The sequence below is a fragment of the Xenopus laevis genome, chromosome 9_10L (genome assembly GCF_017654675.1).
Source record: "Xenopus laevis strain J_2021 chromosome 9_10L, Xenopus_laevis_v10.1, whole genome shotgun sequence".
Lineage (NCBI taxonomy): Eukaryota > Metazoa > Chordata > Amphibia > Anura > Pipidae > Xenopus > Xenopus laevis.
In genome coordinates, this window is record NC_054387.1 from 112,086,900 (window position 1) to 112,108,691 (window position 21,792).

Below are 21,792 nucleotides of genomic sequence, written 5' to 3' on the forward strand. Positions count from 1 at the left end.
TTTGAATAATGAAAGCAAATTTAATTTCCCACTTTTCATTGTTCAACCATAACATAGCAGGAGCCAGGAGACGGCCAGGACACCAGTTCCCACAATTCTTTGCACGTTCTGTGATTAACAGACTAATAGTGTGCAGGGGATGGTGGGAAGTGGAGTTTTGACTTGAGCAGGCCTGACTGCTGAAACATTGATTTTATGGTACAAGTAGTCAGAAACAGCAGTGCAGGGAATAGCCTGACAGTACAGATCTCAGCACATTGTGCCTGTTAATGGGGACTGGAGATTGATTGGCTAATACTAATTTCTGTACGGTCAGAGTATGTGAGCAGCTCTGTTATTTCCCACTAACTCTTCTCACAAAGACCCCACCGGGATTTGACGGCTGCGTTGCTTTCTTCTTCATCTTCTTCTTTTCTTTATAAACATCGGACAGCTTTTCCCCCTGGAGAAATGACAAAGCGAGGCAAAACGTCATGCTTCACGGGTCAAGCAGCCACAGATGGAAATAGCAAGAGACAATTAACCCTCTTTATAAACAATGCGAGTATGGAAAGAGCAAGAGCAAACAAGGGAAAGTTGTGCTCACCACTCATTTTTAAAAACATTAAAGGGATACTGTCATGGGAAAAAAAAAAAATTTTTCCCAAAATGAATCAGTTAATAGTGCTGCTCCAGCAGAATTCTGCACTGGAATCCATTTCTCAAAAGAGCAAACAGATTTTTTTTATATTCAATTTTGAAATCTGACATGTGACTCGTGCCTGCACTTTAGGAGAGAAATGCTTTCTGGCAGGCTGCTGTTTTTCCTTCTCAATGTAAATGAAGTTTATCAGAGCACAAGTCACATGACCAGGAGCAGCTGGAAAATTGACAATATGTCTAGCCCCATGTCAGATTTCAAAAATAGATTTCAAAAATAGTGGAGCAGCACTATTAACTGATTCATTTTGAAAAAATATTTTTCCCATCACAGTATCCCATTAAGCGGGAGTGCAATGAGGCTGTGACCACAAAATTCATATAGACAAATACAAGAGTCCTCTGCACTCAACCCATTATCAATATATTAAGGACATTGAACCATTTTGTGCCTTAAGCTGCTAAACGAGCCTTCCCCTTTACACAAAATAGGGATTGTTTGTCCATATATTGCAATAGATTTCTTAATGAATGAGATGCAATTTGAGTGTAAGACTGGCCATATCGGGGATGACTGTGACGTAGTTGGCCAGCTTAAATATATTGCAATCTATGGACAAACAATCCCTGTTTTGAGTAAAGGGGAAGGCATGTTTAGTAGCAAAATAGTTGAATGTCCTTAATATATTGATAATGGGTTGAGTGCAGAGGATCTCATGGAAGGAGCAAGAGATCAGCGTTTCTCATTCAGGATTTGTGGAGAGGCCACCAAGGCCCGGGCCTAGGGCGGCAGGATTTTAGGGGGCGGCAAGTTGCCCAACCACACCCACACTGGGGATGAGCAGAAGATGTTTTTTAAATCTCCCATGCGCCAATCCCCATTGCTCTGGTCCCAATGATTAACAAATAAACGGGAGGGGACAGGGACGACAAATAACAGCGGGCCTAGGGGTGCCCTCTATGTAAATCTGACCCTGTTCTCATTGGCTGAAATCTGGTGCTCCTTAGGTTTGAGGATTCACCCACGGTAGCTGACCTGATATAGACAGTTAAGTTAAAAAAAGACATATGTCCATCAAGTTCAACCTTACTCTATACATAATCTGCCTAACTGCCAGTTGATCCAGAGGAAGGCAAAAAATAACATCTGAAGCCAATGGGATCAACTTGTAGTATGAGCTATCTTCCATAACCCCGTATTCCTTCACTTGCTAAACACCATCCAACCCCTGCTTAAAGCTATCTGGCTTGAACTGTACTACATAGAAAGCAATAAAAACTCCAGCACATGGGTAGAGCTCGATGTCTCCTCCCTGCCTTCCTGCAATCGAGCACCGCACAATGGATCGTCGCTGTGCCTTTTCTGAAGAGGAGCGCAAGCTTATTTCTTAATAAAGACTTAGTGATTTTAAAGTTTCATTTGTCTTTGTGTTTTTTTTGTTCTAGAAGAACAAATTTTTAAAAAAAATTTTTTATGTTACTGGTCCTTTAATGAAGAGGGGGGAAAATCTATGGAAAGTGCCGCTGTTTTAAGTGTATATTGAAGTTGCCATGGCTTTAGGGATAATTATTTATGCCATACAATGTGCAATTGTTCACAGCTGTAGCATTAATTCTGTACAATAAGACACAATCCAGCTGCCGTGTTTGATTCAAAGTGCAGTGCAAAGACGCCTGGAGCAATCTGCTCATTGAACCCATGCAATGGCCAAGGTGCAAAAACTGGCAGATTGTGGGCTTTTTTTGCACTTTGCACCCTGGGTGGGGCAACAACAAGCCCTATTATGTCTGTACTGCAGGATTAATACTACACAATTTAGCTGTGCAACAGCAACAATAATATGCAACAAAATCAACTTGAAGGGATACTGTCATGGGAAAACATGTTTTTTTTTTTTTTTTAAACACATCAGTTAATAGTGCTGCTCCAGCAGAATTCTGCACTGAAATCCAATTCTCAAAAGAGCAAACAGATTTTTTTTATATTAAATTTTGAAATCTGACATGGGGCTAGACATATTGTCAGTTTCCCAGCTGCCCCCAGTTATGTGACTTGTGCACTTTAGGATGGAAATACTTTCTGGCAAACTTTTATTTCTCCTACTCAATGTAACTGAATGTGTTTGTGGGACTTGGCTTTTATTATTGAGTGTTGTTCTTAGATCTAGCAGGCAGTTGTTAGGGAGCTGCTATCTGGCTACCTTCCTATTGTTCTGTTGTTAGGCTGCTGGGGGGTGAGATCACTCCAACTTGCAGTACGGCAGTAAAGAGTGACTGAAGTTTATCAGAGTACAAGTCACATGACTGGGGCAGCTGGGAAACTGCCAATATGTCTAGCCCTATGTAGAATTTCAAAATTAAATATAAACAAAAAATCTGTTTGCTCTTTTGAGAAATGAACTTCAGTGCAGAATTCTGCTGGCGCAGCACTATTAACTGATGTGTTTTGAAAAAAACATGTTTTCCCATGACAGTATCATTTTAACAGCATGGCTGGACTGTGTCTTATTGCAGCTGCTATATTGTTTCTTTTGGTTCCTTCTTGTTATTGGGCAGCTAAGGGCCGGGGGCAAACTCGGGAGTGGGTAGTGCATTCATGACTAGCTATGTAGCTCAGAACAATAATATACAGTGTACTCACAGTGGAGAGGCTTGAGGGGGGCCTCATCTTTTCTAGACTCTTGTTGAGGTGAGCAATCTCCACTCTGTACTCATCCAGCTGGAGTTCCATCTTCTCTCTGCGTAAGCGTTCATATTCTAACTGTCCCTCTAGTTCTTTGATCTTACTGCAGAAACAGAAGAGACAGAACAGATTGCTCAGCACCTTCACTTTCTATCAGTGTTAGTACTCAGCTCAGAACTGATTACTAACACCCTTGGAATTCCTGATGCTAATGGGAGTTACTGGAAACATGAAAGCATTCAAGTGCAAAAATGATTTAAAGGATAAGGAACGCATAATTCAATATTCACCCGAATTCATCCCGAATACAGAATTAAACTTGGTTTTGTTACAAAAAACTATTAGTTCTAAACTGCTAATGTCATGAAAACTAATTATGTTAATTGGATTATTTTTGGAGAAAACAATTTCTGTTCTTGCTCCATATACATGTACCCATAGACTGGGGTGAACTGTGAGTATATTTCCTCCTCTTTATTATTATTTTTGTCAATGTTATAGGATTTATTACATTGAAGTAGTGCTAAAATTGGCGTTTTGCACCATTTCCTTTGAATTGATTCGAACTGAAAACTCGAATCGAATTCAAAAAACTTGAATGATCAGGAAGGCTGCAAATAGCTCCAAATTGATCCCTGGACCTCTCCTATTGACTCAAACAGCAATTCGGCAGGTTTTAGGTGGTGAATAGTCTAATGCAAATACTTAAAGGGCCAGAGTATGATAAATCTCAAAAATCAAATTTGAATAACTCCCTAGTCGAATTTGACAGTTTTGACCATAAAAAAATTTCGAATTAGAATTTTCAATTCGACCCTTAATAAATCTGTCCCTAAGTGTCAGATGGACATAAAACACATAAAGCTTAATACTTGTCTAAATAAAGTTTTTTTCTACTTTTTTTAACAAATATTTTCGGTCTGAACTGCATGTGGATTTCAGAGTGCCCTATACCTTCTATTATTCTATACGTATTGACCGCTCCCCCGAGCTGAGGGACTGGGGCAGGAGCACCTGGGCCACTGCTTCACTTTGGTAAGTTTACTATAGGAAATAGATATATTTGTGCTTAGATTTGTCTCTAAAATCTGTAGCACCCCATCTTCTTTTCAGCCAATTCACTGCACATTCTCTGGGCTGCTGTCACTTACCTGAGCTTAGGGACCTACTCTCAATATATACGTATGTATTACAGCAGGCAGTTGGTTATTAATTTAGATTTATATTACACGACAGCTTTGAAAACAGTGCATTCTGCATCTGAATGAATAATTAGCCCTGTAGTATCAGCTTCTGTGACAGATTTGACCTCACTTTCTGCTCAAATTTTGATAACAGTCCAGGACCCCAACGTTTAGCTTCTCAGCAGCAGCTCAGAGCACATGGAGCATTAAAATCTAACAAGATCCAAGACAGGGGAGCTGCTGGTGACAACTTTTAAAGCCTGGATTAAAATCATGAATTGTGGGTACCCTTCTTTTAAAAAAGAAAAGAAAAAAAAATCAGTATTTTTTTCAGTATTTATTTCTTCGGTATAAGGTAAGAGCAGAAAACAGAATGACATGGGCTGCTAAGGGAAGGTTTAAAGTTATACCGTTCATATTCCTTCTGTTCGCTTTTCCTTTGGTTGTCTTCCTCTAGGATTCCACCAAGCTGTTTGTAATTGCCTTTTGCAACTTCCATGAGCTTCTCAACATCTTTTATTCTTTTGTATGCCCGCTCTGTAAGGAAAAAAATGTGTCAGGGCAGCCCATTCACCCAGGTGCCTTTCAGAACATGGGTTATACAAGAAGATTAAACAGTGAACAGCCCATTTGAAATCTTCAGATACCTGCCTCTGTGGTTGTTAAAAGGTTAACAGTAAGGCTGTGGCATCCCCTTATTCACTTAGAATTCCTTCTCCTCCTCTAACACACTCAGCCCCCTCCCTCAGGAATTTATTATGGCTGTTGGCTCATGAGCATGCTCAGTTCTTCTCAGCTCAGATTACTAAACACACCCTCCAGTCTAACAACCAATGAAGAGATAGCATTGCTGGTTCCCATAGAAACTCTAGCTGTCTGATCCTATTTTTTTCTCCTAACCACCCCTCCTGAGCTCAGCTTAACCATTATACTGCTCAACCCCAGCAGAACTTTTTATCAAAGTATGTTGTGCCTGTGTAACCCTGCATTCTGCATTGCATGAACTTTACAGCATACATGTTTGAATGTTACCGATGATGTGTTTGAATGGCCGCCCGGTGAAAGCTGCTATTTGCTTTAGAAAAATGTGATGGCGCTGGCAAAGGGAGGGGGTATATGCAGTACAAATGATGTGGCTTGGGTGGGGAAGATATGCCCAACTTATATAAATGGTATATATATGTAGGCTGTTTACTGGGTTCCTTCAGTTTTATATACACACACACACACACCAGTCATGGTTTAATGAATATTGTACAGATGTAATGCATTTATCCATTTATCTGTGTGTCTAATGTGTCTAATCTAATTTGCACTCAGGGTTAAAAAGTATCCCCATCACACAGCTCAGATCATATTGTTCTCTGAGCTCTTGTGGCATCTGCTCCACTATGACTTGTCCAGAATTCATCTAATCTACGCAAACACTGGATTGGGCATGTAAGAAATATGGCTGCTTTACTAGTAATGAAACATAGTGTATGAGGAACAGGACAACTGCAAAAAGAACATACCTCGTGCTTGTTTCTTCTCCGACTCACTTAGGTTTAAATAGTCAGGGTGATCGGTGCTACCCTCCACTCCGTGCCGCTCAAAGTAAGCTGGATCATCGTCATTTAATTCTTCATCAGAGTCTCCTCCTGCTGCACTCCCTTCTAGGAGCTTCACAGCAGCCAACTGGGCAAAACTGGACAACAGAAATAAAATATTTCTTGGTAGCAACAGTTCTATATTGTATGAGAAACATTTTTTTCCCTATAGGTGTGTAGTGAACCATGAATAATAATATTTGACCCTAAGTTTATTAACTAATGAACTTGTGTTGATTTAATTACTCATACAGAGCTGCTGCCTGCAGTCAACTAGAAGCCTATACCACCTTTCCCTTTTCTGTAGCATTGCCATATATTAGGAAAGTGGGGTGACAGGGTGCACAGGAGACTAATGAACAGGCAATTCACCTGGGAAGAAATGCAATAGACAGACGAACCTCAGATTTTCGATTTTCTTTATGGAGTGAGTGAATGTCTAACATAACAGAAGAGAACACTAGCTGCTTTTCAGCTCTATAAATCTGAGTTAGTCAGCGACTATAAGGGGGCCCACATGGGACATAACTGATCAGTGAGTCTGCAATTAATCCTCAACATTCAGCTTAGATTCAAAAGCAACAGTTATGTCCCATGTGGCCCCCCCTCAAATCTCTAATTGGTTACTGCCTTGTAACCAATCAGTGGAAAGCAAGAGAGCTGAAAAGCAGGAAGTAGTGTTCTGGCTATTATGTTACACATCCAGTCACTCCAGCCTTTATACATTACATTTTTGGCTAACCAACTATATTAGATACATTTTTTGTTTTGCACAGCCTATCCATTTAGCCAGTTTTTATTTTTACACAGAACTGTTCCTTTAATAGACAGACGCAGTTACTATCCTGACCGAATGAGAGTAGATTTGATTCTAAATACGGCTATTTACTAAAGGAATAATACACAATTAGGCACACTTTCTCTTCTAAGGAACGGACGAACTCTTGGAAGTGCATCCAGTGTCGGACTGGGATGCCAGGGCCCCACCAGAAAGCGCTAGTCCAGGGGCCCGTTCTCCAAACTATTTCTTCTCTTCCTCACATCACTCAACCTCTATTTTTCAAGTCTCTTTTCTTTCTATTCTATTATTTATTATTATTTATCTATTTAGTCTACAAAAGTAGGTAATGACCATGAAACAGGCCAAATGGTTAGAAGCATGAGGGCCCACTGACACTTGGTATGCCAGTGGGCCAGTCTGACAATGAGCGCATCCCATTTTTATGTAGTTTCCTCTGCAATACTATTTACCCTTTGCAGGCAAGTCACCAGGCTTAATCCACTGAAACACAACAGTTCAGAGGTTAACTGAACCCTATTGAGACTGTAATGTTCCAATTCAAGAATACTAAACATGATGGATGAGAGCACAAGAGAGCTAAAGGCAGCAATAGATCCAAGGAAGTTGTAGGCTTATATCCTGACTCAAGTCATAGAAACCAAAGATATATACATGAGATAGAGTGTTACCGTTTGGCTACATCTTTTGGGGTCTCCCCTGCTTCGTTGGTTATGTTGTAATCTGCTCCCATCTCCAGTAGCCACTGCAAGCATTCTAGCTGGCCCTGTCCTGCGGCTGGGGAAACACTGCTTGGTTAGTCCTTATGCCTTTCATTAACTTAAGAGAAACAATAGGAGGCAGATTTTCGAATTTTGTTATGGTCAAAACTGTCAAATTTCCCCAGACCACAGAGAATTCCGGTCAATATGCAACTGTTTCTCTATATCAGTCTGTGTGTCCAGGTTTTTGTGAGAGGACGCAGGTGTGTTGGCGTAGGAGCTGATGGAAGAGCTGGTGTTTATATTGTCTGACTAGGGAGTTATTCAGATTCTATTCGAGTATATTTAAAAATTCAAAATCGATTTTCAAGATTTATCATACTCTGGCCCTTTAAGAATTAGAATTCGACTATTTATCACCTAAAACCTGTCTAATTGCTGTGTGAGTCAATGGGAGACGTCCAGGGATCAATTTGGAGCTATTTGCAGCCTTCCTGACATTTGAGGTTTTTTTCAGAGAAAAAAATTAGAAACAAGTTTTTAAAATTCAAATTCAATTCAATTCAAATTCGATTTGAGTTTTAGGATCAATTTAATGCATCAGAGTTTTAAAAATTAAATTACATTAATACAGTTCGATATTTCAAATTTTGAATGTATGGGAGTTTAGGAGAGTTTTTAAAAACTCATATGAATTTGAAATTCGACCTTTGATAAATGGGCCTCTAAATGTACACTTCACCATTGTAAATAAAGGGGCAAGCATAAATGTTTTATAGTTCTTTAGATAGACTTCTAGAGATCTTTACAGATAGAGGCAAGATCTGAGGAGTGATGGTTCCACCCAGTGTTCAGTATCAGTACAACATACACAGCAGCATAAACACAGTGTGGGGTTTGGACTGCAAAGACTTAAATACCTTTGAGATTCTGCTTACACAGTGGAACCCAAATAACAGACCTAAGGGACCCAACATGGGCTTAGTCCATCTCTATGTTTTATAATTACCTTTGTGCAACGGGGTGGCCCCCTTGTCATCTCGCTCATTAATATTGATAATTCCACTCTCTACCAGTTTCCGAAGGGTCACTAGATCACCTTTATAGGCAGCCACATGTGCAGGGAAAGCCAAGTCTAGCAAATAGAAAACAAGTTAAACCTACACAAGATTTTCTTAATAATGTATCCTAATAATGTTTTCTGAATTGTGCTTAGTACAGGGGAATACCTATGCTGCCATAGTTTTATGGGCACTCTCTGTACAGACTATGATCAAACGTAGGGGCTGTTCCTGCTGAATTGTGCTTAAAACAGAGGAATACCTATGCTGTCATAGTTTTATGGGATCTCTCTGTACAGACTATGAGCAAACATAGGGGCTGTTCCTGCTGAATTGTGCTTAGTACAGAGGAATACCTATGCTGCCATAATTTTATGGTATCTCTCTGTACAGACTATGAGCAAACTTAGGGGGCAGTTCCTGCAGAATTGTGCTTAGTACAGGGGAATACCTATGCTGCTGTAGTTTATGGTATCCATCTGTACAGGCTATGAGCAAATTTAGGGGACTGTTCCTGCTGAATTGTGTTTAGTACAGGGGAATACCTATGCTGTCATAGTTTTATGGTATCTCTCTGTACAGGCTATGAGCAAATTTAGGGGGCTGTTCCTGCTGAATTGTGATTAGTACAGGGGAATACCTATGCTGCCATAGTTTATGGTATCCATCTGTCTGGCTATGAGCAAACTTAGGGGACTGTTCCTGCTGAATTGTGCTTAGTACAGGGGAATACCTATGCTGTCATAGTTTTATGGGATCTCTCTGTACAGGCTATGAGCAAACTCAGGGGACTTTTCCTGCTGAATTGTGCTTAGTACAGAGGAATACCTATGCTGTCCTAGTTTTATGGGATCTCTCTGTACAGACTATGAGCAAACTTAGGGGCTGTTCCTGCTGAATTGTGCTGTAATATCCTCTGTACAAACAATGGAAGTTTGGGAGCAGATGTAGAGCACAAGGCTATTTAGCAATACACTTACTTTCATTTTCTTCTGGATGGTCCCGTTCATATTCCAAGCCATCTATATATTGAACAACCTTGTCCTTATAGAGCTTCTGTGCCAAGTCTTTTGAAGTCTCTCCGTTCATGTTCGTTGCTTCCAAAACCCCCGTCACACTGCTGGCTTTACTCACCAGAAACTTGAGGCAGTGAAGGTGCCCTTCCATAGCAGCCAGATGAGCTTTAACACAATAAACATAGTATTAATGGCCAGCTTACAAGCACCCCATTATTCACCCTTTTGTTATTACATTCACCCTGTGTAGCTGCAGACATGTTCAGAAAAACACATTGCTATCTTTAGCTATCAATATAAACATCCACTTGGTTGGTGTGGAGGCCAAATGTATGGTAATACAGTAATATAGTACATGAAGTTGAAAAAATCCATCAAGTTTAACCTTTTTGCCTAACCAATAGTTGATTCAGAGGAAGCCAAAAAATAATAAACATCTGAAGTCTCTCCAATTAGACTCAGAGTGGGAAAAAAATCCTTCCTGACTCCAGAGAAGGCAATTGGACCAGTCCCTGGAACAACTTTGCACAAAGAGCTAATCTCAAAGACTTGGGGGCAGATTTATCAAGGGTCAAATTGAAAATTCGAATTTCAAATTCGAATCTTCTCGTTTTTTTATGGCTAAAATTGTCAAATTCAACTAGGGAGTTATTCAAATTAGATTTTTTAAAAAATACTCATCATCATCATACTCTGGCCTTTAAAAACTCGAATTCGACTATTCGCCACCTAAAACCCGACGAAGTGCTGTTAAAGTCAATGGGAGATGTCCAGGGCTCAATTTGGAGTTGTTTGCAGCCTTTCTGACATTCGAGTTTTTTTCAGGGGGAAAAAAATCGAATCGAGTTTTTTCAATTCAAATCGAATTCGATTCGAGTTTTTGGGTCAATTTAATTTATTATAATTTATTATAATAAATTTCCATTGGTCAAATTTCGAGTTTAGGGGAGTTTTTAAAAACGCACATGAATTCTAAATTTGACCTTTGATAAATGTACCTCTTCGGGTTTTCTCACATTTAAAAAGGCATCCAGACCTTTCTTGAAACCATCGAATGTATCTGCCAATGACAATGCCCATATATTACAGGTAATACAGTTCTGTTGCTGTCACATTACCTGGAATGTTTCCATTCACATCAGAATCTTCTAAAGTTGCTCCCCAACGGAAAAGCAGCTGCAAGCACCCAAGTCTCCCATGGAATGCAGCATAGTGAACCGGCTTCCACCCAGTCCTGTCACTGCAGTTAATGTCCTGCCAATATCATAGAGTTAGAGCTGCAATTAAAAGGCATGCTCAGCAGTGACCTCTAGAGGCTCCACAAAGCAATGGCTGCATGTAAAATAAATACAAGGAAAGTACATAGGGCCACAGAGATTCATCTCTTTTCTTTCTAGGGTCTTGCAGGTATGGGATAGTGCATACAGTAAGGCAAAATGTTGTTAGGGTAGGGACTATAAATACGGGTTAATGTGTATAGTATAGGGCTGTCAGGGCAAGGGGCTGTGACTGTAAAATACTGTTATCTTATGGCAAGATGTTGCTGTGGTATAGTGTCTAATGTACAGTAACTTAAAGGAGAGCTAAAGCCTAACTAAAGAAGTAGGTAGAAATGTTGTATATGATGTTTTAGGCTTCTGTACCAGCCCAAGGCAATCACAGCCCTTTAGCAGTTAAGATCTGTATATCAAAAGATGCCCCAGTAGCTCCCCATCTTCTTTTCTGCTGATTCACTGCCCATGCTCTGTGCTGCTGTCACTTACTGAGCTTAGGGACCCACTTACAATATACAGTACACATAGAATAGAAATGTCACAATATAAGGCTGATTAGTAATTAATATGGATAATTACTAAATGGCAGCAAAGAAACCAGTGCAATTTTAAGTCCTGGATCATTGCTGCTATTGACAAGCTGAAACTTAAGGCTGGTGCAATAAGTTCACTATATAAAATATGGCATTTTTAGACATTCGTTTTAGGGTTTAGTTCTCTTTTTAAATGGGGAAATAACTATGGGATAATGCATATGGTGAGGCAAGTTGACATCAGCAGAAAAGGTTGGGATAGTGTGTATAGTAAGGAAAGATGCAGTGGGCAGAAAAGTTGGAAACTATAGGGTAATGCATATGGTAAGGCAAGATAGTACAGGTATGGGATCTGTTATCCAGAATGCTCAGGACCTGGGGGCTTCCGGATAAGGGGTCTTTCCTTAATTTGGATTTTCATACCTTAAGTCTACTAGAAAATCATGTAAACATTAAATAAATCCAATAGGCTGGTTTTGCTTCCAATAAGGATTAATTATATCTTAGTTGGGATCAAGTGCAAGCTACTGTTTTATTATTATTACATAGAAAAAGCATTTTAGCTTATTTGATTATAATGGAGTCTATGGGAGACGGCCTTTCCATAATTCAGAGCTTTCTGGATAATTAGTTTCCGGATAATGGATTCCATACATGTATCAGAGAAGGGGCAGAAACTGTAGGATAGTGTTTAGAGTAAGGCAAGGCGGTGGTAGTGTGAGTAATACAAAAAGATAGGGTCAGGGGGAAAGTATAGGATAGTGTATGGATGGAGTCAGTGAAAGGGGCTGTATCTGTGGCTGTAACTGTGGGACACTATGTGACATATAGAACCCCACTCAGTACTCACCACGCCACTCCGGAGAATAGACTGTAAAGTAAAGGAATGCCCATGTGCTGCAGCCAGGTGGGCGGGGCAACAGTTTCGGTCGTCTTTAGCTGAGAGATCTGCTCCGTTCACAATCAAAGCCTGCAGCAACATTGAACAGAAAGACTTAGCTGTGCAGCAATAGGTAACCTCCTGGTCTGTGTGTATGTGAGTATGCATGAATGTGTGTATGTGAGCGTATGTGTGTATGTGAGCGTATGTGTGTATGTGAGCGTATGTGAGCGTATGTGAGCGTATGTGAGCGTATGTGAGCGTATGTGAGCGTATGTGAGCGTATGTGAGCGTATGTGTGTATGTGAGCGTATGTGTGTATGTGAGCGTATGTGTGTATGTGAGCGTATGTGTGTATGTGAGCGTATGTGTGTATGTGAGCATATGTGTGTATGTATGTATGTATGTATGTATGTATGTGTGTATGTATGTGAGTATGTGTGTATGTGAGTGTATGTGAGTGTATGTGAGTGTATGTGAGTGTATGTGAGAGTATGTGAGAGTATGTGAGAGTATGTGAGAGTATGTGAGAGTATGTGAGAGTATGTGAGAGTATGTGAGAGTATGTGAGAGTATGTGAGAGTATGTGTGTATGTGAGAGTATGTGTGTATGTGAGAGTATGTGTGTATGTGAGAGTATGTGTTTATGTGAGAGTATGTGAGTATGTGTGTATGTGAGAGTATGTGTTTATGTGAGAGTATGTGAGTATGTGTGTATGTGAGAGTATGTGTTTATGTGAGAGTATGTGAGTATGTGAGTATGTGTGTATGTGAGTATGTGAGTATGTGTGTATGTGAGTATGTGAGTATGTGTGTATGTGAGTATGCATGCGGATTAAGCCCCACCCCCTTGGTGAACGCTCATACATGAATCCATTTGCTTTCACTTGGTACCTGCATACAGGCATCTTGCCCTCTAATTGCTGCCAAATGAGCCGCTGTCCATCCTCTTGTGGTGACATCTCTGATGTTTGCTCCGTGCCACAGCAGCCAGTGAAGACACTAGAAGGGAAATATGTGTTTCTTTAGACTCTACAATAATGCAGAAACTGGCACCAAACCAACTGACTTTGTCTCTGTGTGTAACCAGCATACAGTCAATCAAAACATGCGCTCCCCACACAATCTAACTGCTGATTGGCTGTTACCACTTTCTGGCAACTGTGAACATGTGCCCATGACCTTGGAACAATTTTATTGCAGTCACGTATTTCCAAAGTGAGGTCGCCTCAACTGTGGACTACAACTCCCAGCATCTTGAAAGCTGAAGGCTATGGGGGTGCTACGTACTGTAGATCAGTAATAGCTGGTGGAGAACACCTAGTAATATTAAAGGGGAACTATGAAAATTTAATATAAGCTTCATCATACTCATATACGAAACTTTCTAAATATAATCAATTAAATAGTCTGCATTGTTCCTGAAATAATCAAGTTTATGTTCACTATTCCTCTTCATTCTCTCTTCATGCAACAGTTGGAAAATCCTACACTACATATTGATCTTGGGCTGATTAGATGTGGAAGGTTGACATTACGGAATTATAGTTTAAGACACAGCTATAGTTTATGCAGCATATGAGGAATACAAACTAGTTTTGTTCTCTTATATTTGACGTTGCATGTTGTCTTCTGCAAATATTACTTCTGATGACCTGGAGTAAAGCTTGAATTTAACTGAAAGTGGAACTATTTAGAAAATGAAAATCTATTATAAGATTCATGGCACTGAAATAATCAAGTTTATTTTCACTATTCCTCTCTCAGCATCTGTTTCTCTTCATGCAGCAGTTGGGTGTCAGATATTCACGGACAGTTAGATCTAATATATCTTATAGGGGGGGCTCCTTTTGCCTTTTGTATTAGAGCTGAGATGCTGAGAGAGTAATAGTGAAGATAAACTTGATTATTTCAGAAACAGTTTAGAATTTTTAATTGATTGTATTTAAAAAGTATCTTATTTCAGTATGAGGATTCTTAGATTCTATCTTAACTTTTGCAATAGTTCCCCTTTAATGTTCTGCTCTCAGATTAGGGAAGCTGTGCTAGCCATTAGTGATGTGCGGGCCGGCCCGAGACCCGACTCCTGCACCAAATCTTCGGGACTGGCTTCGGGTGCCTAAATTTATAGACAGGCGTGGGTCTATAAATAGGGGGGAAATAGAGGGCCAGGTGCGAATTTGGAGGGGGCAGTTTAGGGTCCGGCGCGGGTCGAGAATTTCTCGACCCGCACATCACTACTAGCCATGATATCTGCCCACATACAGACCTGGAGCCGTCACAGTGTGTACTAGAACATGTATGTGTGTTGCCTTTGGATTTCTTTCTACATTCAAATAAAGGGAAACTTTCTAACCTCCAGGCTTCCCGAGTGTGCAGCCCAGTGAAGCGGAGTGAATTTGTGCTGTGGATCCGGATCATTAATGTCAGTTCCTCTTTCCACAATGGCAGCGAGTTGCTCCACGTCTCCTCCTCTGACTGCGTCATGGATGCTGCCGTATACTCTCTTTTTTGGAAGCCCTGCTGGGAGACATTGTACTCACTTTAGAAAGATCTAATGATATATATAGAGGAACTTTCAGTATAATGTACAGAGTGACTCTGACCGCAGGGTATAGCTAGATTACCTGCCATAAAGCAAGGCTGCTCTGCTGTTGTTTGCTCAAATGAGACTGGGAAGCCTATGGCCCTTCAAATGAGCTGCAGCTTTCTGCATCCCAGCAGTTAAAGGGGTTGTTCACCTTTGAGTTAACTTTTAGTAGGATGTAGAGAGTGATATTCTGAGATAATTTGCAATTGAGTTTCATTTTTTATTATTCGTGGTTTTTGACTTATTTAGCTTTTTATTAAGCAGCGCTGCAGTTTGCAATTTCATCCATCTGGTTGCTAGGGTCCAAATTACCCTAGCAACCAATCACTGAATATATGAATAGAAAGAGAATAAAAAGTAACAATGACAATACATTTGTAGCCTTACAGATGATTTGTTTTTCAGATGGGGTCAGTGACCCCCCATTTGAGACTGGAAAGAGTCAGAAAAAGGCAAATCATTAAAAAAAGAAAAAATGAAGGCCAATTGAAAAGTTGCTAAGAATTAGCCATTCTGTGACATACGTAAAATTAATTTTACCCCTTCAAAATAGCATTTACACCGAGCTTTAAACCCAGGGAAAATGTGGAATGTAGGGAAGGTGCTTAGATTAGAATTCTATTCGACAATAAACGGATATGTTACTGACTAACTATAATTCCCCCTTGATACTCGGGGTCTCTAATTGGAGCTTCCGCTTACCGGCATGAGGAGCAGCAGCTGATATTGTTGGCATGTTTGAAGCGCCTGGATGTTTTCCTGACGCGTTTCTGTTACTTAGAAACAGGGGGCGGCGCCGTGACGTCAGCGACCGTCTGACAGACGTTTACCACGTGGTGGGTGGCGTCAGCGCGCAGCCCGGCAGTCTCAGAGTCTAGTGAGCGTGACGCAGCTGCGTCGTCTCCAGTGAGCTGCGTTAGTACAATTTGCATTGTAAAACTTGGGCGGGTTTTAAAAGTCCAAACCCGCGGCAACCTCCAAAACGAACCCAAATCCTTAAATTGGCGGGTTTGGACTTTTAAAACCCGCCACTACATTTTAAAAGTAGCCCAATTTGGCGCTAAACTTGGCAACACTGACAGCGCCGCATCACAGCCACTGACAGCGCCGATATCTTACCTCTTCCGCAACACGCCACGCCCACACCAAGCCACCTCTGTGGGCGGATCCCCGTGAGAACACTGATGTCACTTTTCTTTTCGCCCTTGTTTAGCCTGTGACGTCGCTAGAAGTGCGCCGGTCGCAACGGGAGCGTCACGGCAGGGCTGGAGGAAAGGAAGGAGGGGGGGTTGATGAAAGGTGCGGACGTCGCAGGCTCTCGAGTGAGTGATGTGCTGCCGGCTCCCCGGGAATATCTGAAGCAGAAATGGGGCAAAGCAGGAAGTGATGCGGCAGTCATGGTGAGCAGGCGGAGGGGCCGGCTTTTTATGTGTATATAATATTGATTTATTTATGTGAGTGAGTGCAGGCACAGTGTAGTGTTTCTACTGATATATTATACACAGTCTGTACCTGCAGCCCCCTATTGTCCTACTGCTGCTCCTCAGGGATCAACCACAGCTGGAGGGTGGGGGGTTCACACTGGTTATTTGTGATAATTGTAACCCCCAGGGTCTTCTCTCCTTTATTTTCAGCTCTGACCCCCCCCCCCCACATATTGTATCAGTAATGGTTTGGCCTAACATACCAGCTCTAGATTATGATCTTAATCCTACAGCTGCTCAACTACAACTCACGGCTCCCCTGGCATCTGATGGGGTTAGATAATGGGAGTTGGAAGGGCTTAGGAAGTATTACTGGCAAGAGTTGCAGCAGATCAGTGTTCTGAGCAGGGTTGCCAGGTCTTAAAGGGTTTGTTCACCTTGGAGATAACTTTTAGTATGATGTAGAAAGTGATATTCTGAGACAGTTTGCAATTGGTTTTCATTTTTTATTATTTAGGTTTTTTTTAATTATTTCGCTTTTTGTTCAGCGGGTCTTCAATTTGCATCTTAAGCAATCTGGTAGCTAGGGTCCAAATTACCCTAGAAACCATGCATTGATTTGCTTAAAGGACCAGTAACGTCAATGTTTTTTTTTTAAAAAAAATTCTTTGTATAGAATGAAAAAAAAAACCACCAAGACATATGTAACTTTAAGATCGCAAAGTCTTTATTAAAAATAACTTACTGAAACTCCGCATGTGCTCCTCTTCAGAAAAAGCGACGACCCACCGTGCTGCACTTGATTTCTCCTTTAGAAGGCATGGAGGAGAAATCGAGCGCCATACGATGGATCGTCGCCCTTTTGCCTGTCGCCTGAGTGCAAGCAGAGTTTCAGTAAGTTATTTTTTAATAAAGACTTTACATGACTTTAATTAACACTCATGACTTGGGATTCAGAACCGTATGATAGAAACAGACCCTTTAAAATCCAGGAGAAGGAACTTGCAAATTTAGGAGACGGGGGCATGTCCTGACATGTTTGTCTGGTGTAATGAAAGGGACAAGAATGTTGAATTCAATTTGATTGGGAGATTGTGTTGATAATACAATTATTTGTGGCACAAGACTTACATTTATTACCATTATTTCTATGCTCCCCAGACTACTGTTGTGATCTGTATTTATATATATATATAATATTACATTTCAGCATATAAATGGTCCGTATGTACTGAGTTAGTGTAGTAAATTAAATAGTGCATGAATACGTATATATCTCTTGATAAAGAGCACATTAGGGCCACAATATTGACTGAACCAGTTAGCATTTAAATGCCTGGGGTTTTTACCTTGTTTGCTTGATTATTTAGGTGGTTTCTATTATCTTTGTTTCCCATGCAGAATCCCATTATTCCTAAAGCAAGTAACAATAGCTGGTGCCCAATGAATGTGGACTCTAAATGGTGACACATAGGTGCTAAATAGGTTTAGTGTGTGTTAATCAGCGTTTGTCACAATGGTTGGAGCCCACTGTTTTCGACTGGTGCAGTAATTTGTCCCAGAATACAGTCTGACACAATTATTTCCCTTGCTACAGATCTGTGACTTTGGCTCCAGAAAGAAGGGAGCTGTGGAGTCATACGTTCACCCTTAATTTGTATGAGGTAGGGATGCACCAAAAAAAAAAGGAGAAAAGGCACATGATACACAGCAGATAACAGATAAGCTCTGTAATAGAATACAATGGGATTCTGCAGACTGCATCTGTTATCTGCTGTGTGACTTGAATGGCTGCCCCCATGGCTACACAGCAGCTTGTTTATATGAACTATAGTAGAGTTTCTGAAGCAAACACCAGTTTTACCAGTGCAAGGCAGCACTTCGTTATATTTTCAATACTTTAATTCGATGGTGTTACTGTTCTTTTAAGCATTTTCTTTCCTTTAACTGCAAGGTGCCAAATCTAACTTCTGCCTTGTTACTGTGCTGGGAGGCCGCTTCTAGCTGCCAGGTGTTTAACACTGTATTCACCACGAGGGCATTGCGCTATGGTTAACCCTATACTTGGCTGCCCTGGTTTCTCTGCTCCATGGTTATGGGAGATGGATCCCCTGGGTACAGGGCTGTCGCTTATCATTAAGCTTATTTCCTTTATTAGAGGAGATTATATTGGGCTTGCCAAGGAAGGTTTATTTCAGCGTCTGACGTTTATTGTGTTCCGCGCAGCAATTCAGCAATGCTTCCGATGCATATTATTTTGCTTGACATCCTGCTTAATTGTTTAATACATTTAATAACATACTCCCATTTGATTTTGTGTCAGATTGAAGGCAGGGAGTGTATCTGAGCTAACCCACTTGGCATGAGGATGTTGAAAATTGCATTAAGTAAAGAATGTAGCAAGCAGGATTCCAATGAGCAAACTGGTGCTTGAGGGGCATTTTAGCTTCCATTTAACCTTTAATGGTTTGTTGGACCATTTGTTTTTCATGTTTGCCTTTATCTTGTGGCTGTCACTAACTTAGAGCTTAAAAACTGTATTTTTATATGGACAGGACTAGTTATATTCCCTTTGAAATGGTTCACCTTTAAATTAACTTTTAGTATGGTGTAGAGCAGTGATCCCCAACCAGTAGCTCGTGAGCAACATGTTGCTCTCCAACCACTTGGATGTTGCTCCCAGTGTCCTCAAATCAGGTGCTTATTTTTAAATTCCAGGATTGGAAGCAAGTTTTAATTGCATAAAAACTAAGTATGGTGGTTTTTGAGTTATTTGACTTTTTATTCAGCAGCTCTCCAGTTTGGAATTTCAACAATCTGGTTGCTAGGGTCCAAAACACCCTAGCAACCATGCACTGATTTGAATAAGAGATGGAATAGGAGAGGCCTGAATAGAATAATGAGTATTAAACAGCAGCAATAACTATACATGTTTAGTCTTACAAAGCATTTGTTTTTTAGATGAGGTCAGTGACCCCCATTTGAAAGTCAGACGAAGAAGGCAAATCATTAAAAATCTATAAATAATGAAGACCAACTGAAACGTTGCTTAGAACAGGTCATCCTATAACATACTAAAAGTTAACATAAAGGTGAACCACCCCTTTAATAACACTGCACATGCAATGGAAGTGAGATATACAATGCATGGCATTCAGACTACACTTTTCCAGATCGCAAACAACACAAGTGCATGACTCAGAATCAGATCTGTCATACAGAAAGCTCCAAACTCCAGGAATGCCATTTCCCATAGAGAGCAATTTAATCTTGCAATCCTTTTGTTCTTCGTGGTTTCCTTTTTCTATGTACAGGTATAGGATCCAATATTTGAAAACACGTTATCTAAAAAGCTCTGAGTTACAGAAAGGCCGTCTCCCATAGACTCCATTTTATCTAAATAATCCAAATTTTTAAAAATGATTACCTTTTTCTCTGTAATAATAAAACATCTTAACTTGTGTTAAGCTGGCCATAGGCATGCAGATTTACCTTCATATCGGACGAAGGTTCGTTCGGTGCCATCTCCCGACCTGCCACTAATCATTCAGATTAAATAAAGTCGTACAAGAACAGACTACAGTCTCCCACTGATATCGTCAGATCGGCAATACATGCTGAGATATTATCGGTAGCCGATAGAAATTTTCTAACCTGTCTGAACGACCGATCTTCATGGCACAAAAAATGTCGGGACACTGCACACACGGTGCGAAAATCTTACGAATCGGAGATTCGTACGATTATTATTAACATGTATTTATATAGCGCCAACATATTGCGTAGCACTGATCAAATCTTTAAGTCTATGCCCAGTTTAAGGAAGCTGTTATCTGTTTACATTCCCATTGTTCTGTTGTTAGGTTGCTGGGGGGAGGTGATATCACTCCAAATTGCAGTGCGCAGTAAAGAGTGACTGAAATTTATCAGAGCACAAGTTACATGACTGGGGCAGCTGGGAAACTGACAATTTGTCTAGGTCCATGTCAGATTTCAAAATTAAATATAAGGAAATATTTTTGCTCTTTTAAGAAACGAATTTCAGTGCAGAATTCTGCTGGAGCAGCACTATTAACAGATGCGTTTTGAAAAAAAAACATGTTTTTCCATGACAGAATCCCTTTAAAGTGGCATGGTCTGGTTAAATGTTTCAAAACATTCACCATGTTACCGGTCCTTGGCCAGGCTTGTGGAGGCGAGCCAAAGTCCCAATAGGCTGGGGCACGATTTACATTTATCTTCATTCTATCTGGAGTTTAGTCTGCCCTCAAAGCCAAATACTTGACTTCTGGGACATTGGGGAAAGTAGTTGAGCCGGAGTCTTGAGTTCAAGTTAATGGCCATAATGGGGGGGGGGGTCACAGAGGTTGGATAAAAAGTGGAAATGTCATTATCCCTTTAAATGCATCATAGTGATTATACTGTAGCATAATCGAACAGATAAGCGAGAGCATGCTCCTATGTCCCAGTGGTGTAATCCAGCTCTGCAAGGAGTTCTTTTTTCTTTGTGGTCTCTGACGCATGTAAATACTGATATGTAAATGCAAACAGTGAAGGCTTCTGCACATGTAACAAACTGTGCCTTTCTGGGAAATATTTAAAAAGATAATTCCTATTAACATTCCTTTTTATAGGGCGTTGAGACTGTCAGCAGACTGTTGCTGATAGTGGGTGCATATAGGTGCTGTGCTCTAGTCATATACATGTGTGCCCTTGGGGAGGTGTGTAACTGACACTAGTGTGCGGCCGTGTTGGGCTGAGAAGGTGACGTTTGGGATAAGGGACTGATTTCAGCTGCAGGGAGGCTGATGTAGAAAGTGAAGCAAACACAGCTCATAATATATCCCATCGGTTCATTAGTAACTGTGATACATTGATAAAATGGAATTCTCCTTGCTTCCCCTGTACAAGGAGCCCTCGCATGAAAACCCACTGAATCAGCTTCTTTGTAACCTGCGCAGCTTTAAGAATTCTAGGAATTTCCTTTATTGGGCGACGTGGTGTATTTCAAGCAGAAACTGAAAGTTCAGCCCAGTATATTCTGCATATAGTAATCACTAAACCATTCTCTATACAGTTCAGCTTGCATAGGGCAGGCACTTTGATGGGGGGGGGGTTCTGTACATATAGATATTAAACCAGAAACTTGGCTTGGAGTAACAGTTTTTCCTGGATTCATCCCATTCTGAAGCCGGTGCATGTTCCCAATGGCTTTTGCTCCCGAGTAGAACAAGGGAACTCCCATGTCTGACTCATGATTCTTATAGAGATATTATTGCCTGGTGAAGACAAACAAGCTGCCTGACATTTTTCGAGGTCGTCTGCTCCGAAACACTCGCTTGTACTTGGTCCTGTTTTGTTCTAAGTATATTTTCGCTGAAATACCCAGTAGGCTCATGTAATTGTTTATCTGCTCTCT

The 21,792-nt window shown here is 40.7% G+C and overlaps 2 protein-coding genes across 6 annotated transcripts in view; one reads left to right on the top strand and one right to left on the bottom strand.

The window, feature by feature from the left end:
* ankrd42.L (ankyrin repeat domain 42 L homeolog) lies at nt 1-16,193 on the bottom strand. 3 transcript variants are annotated; one of them, XM_041575428.1, is made up of 12 exons: nt 16,069-16,193; nt 14,716-14,879; nt 13,254-13,361; nt 12,330-12,449; nt 10,791-10,926; nt 9,637-9,837; nt 8,605-8,730; nt 7,566-7,671; nt 6,021-6,193; nt 4,917-5,043; nt 3,281-3,425; nt 1-442 (listed from the first exon to the last, which is right to left on the bottom strand). In XM_041575428.1, the coding sequence occupies exons 3-12, from the start codon at nt 13,257-13,259 to the stop codon at nt 335-337; spliced, it is 1,248 nt and encodes a 415-aa protein (XP_041431362.1). In that variant the 5' UTR covers nt 13,260-13,361; nt 14,716-14,879; nt 16,069-16,193; the 3' UTR covers nt 1-334.
* The window catches only part of dcun1d3.L (DCN1, defective in cullin neddylation 1, domain containing 3 L homeolog), a 16,801-nt gene continuing 11,178 nt past the window's right edge, over nt 16,170-21,792 (top strand). The window contains 1 exon segment of one of the 3 annotated variants that reach the window (NM_001093115.1): nt 16,170-16,349. Coding sequence is in view for 1 of the 3 variants with exons in the window: in XM_041575655.1 (XP_041431589.1) it covers nt 16,336-16,349 (14 nt within the window). In the remaining 2 variants the exon portion in view is untranslated. 3 annotated transcript variants of the gene reach the window in all.

Coding starts and splice junctions, on each gene's coding strand:
- ankrd42.L (XM_018233899.2), bottom strand. CDS start 15,685: ATGCCAACAATATCAGCTGCTGCTCCTCATGCCG. Junction 14,883..15,651: donor AGCTGCTGCTCCTCATGCCG/GTAAGCGGAAGC, acceptor AATGTCTCCCAG/CAGGGCTTCCAAAAAAGAGA. Junction 10,927..12,329: donor CTATTCTCCGGAGTGGCGTG/GTGAGTACTGAG, acceptor TGATATTGGCAG/GACATTAACTGCAGTGACAG.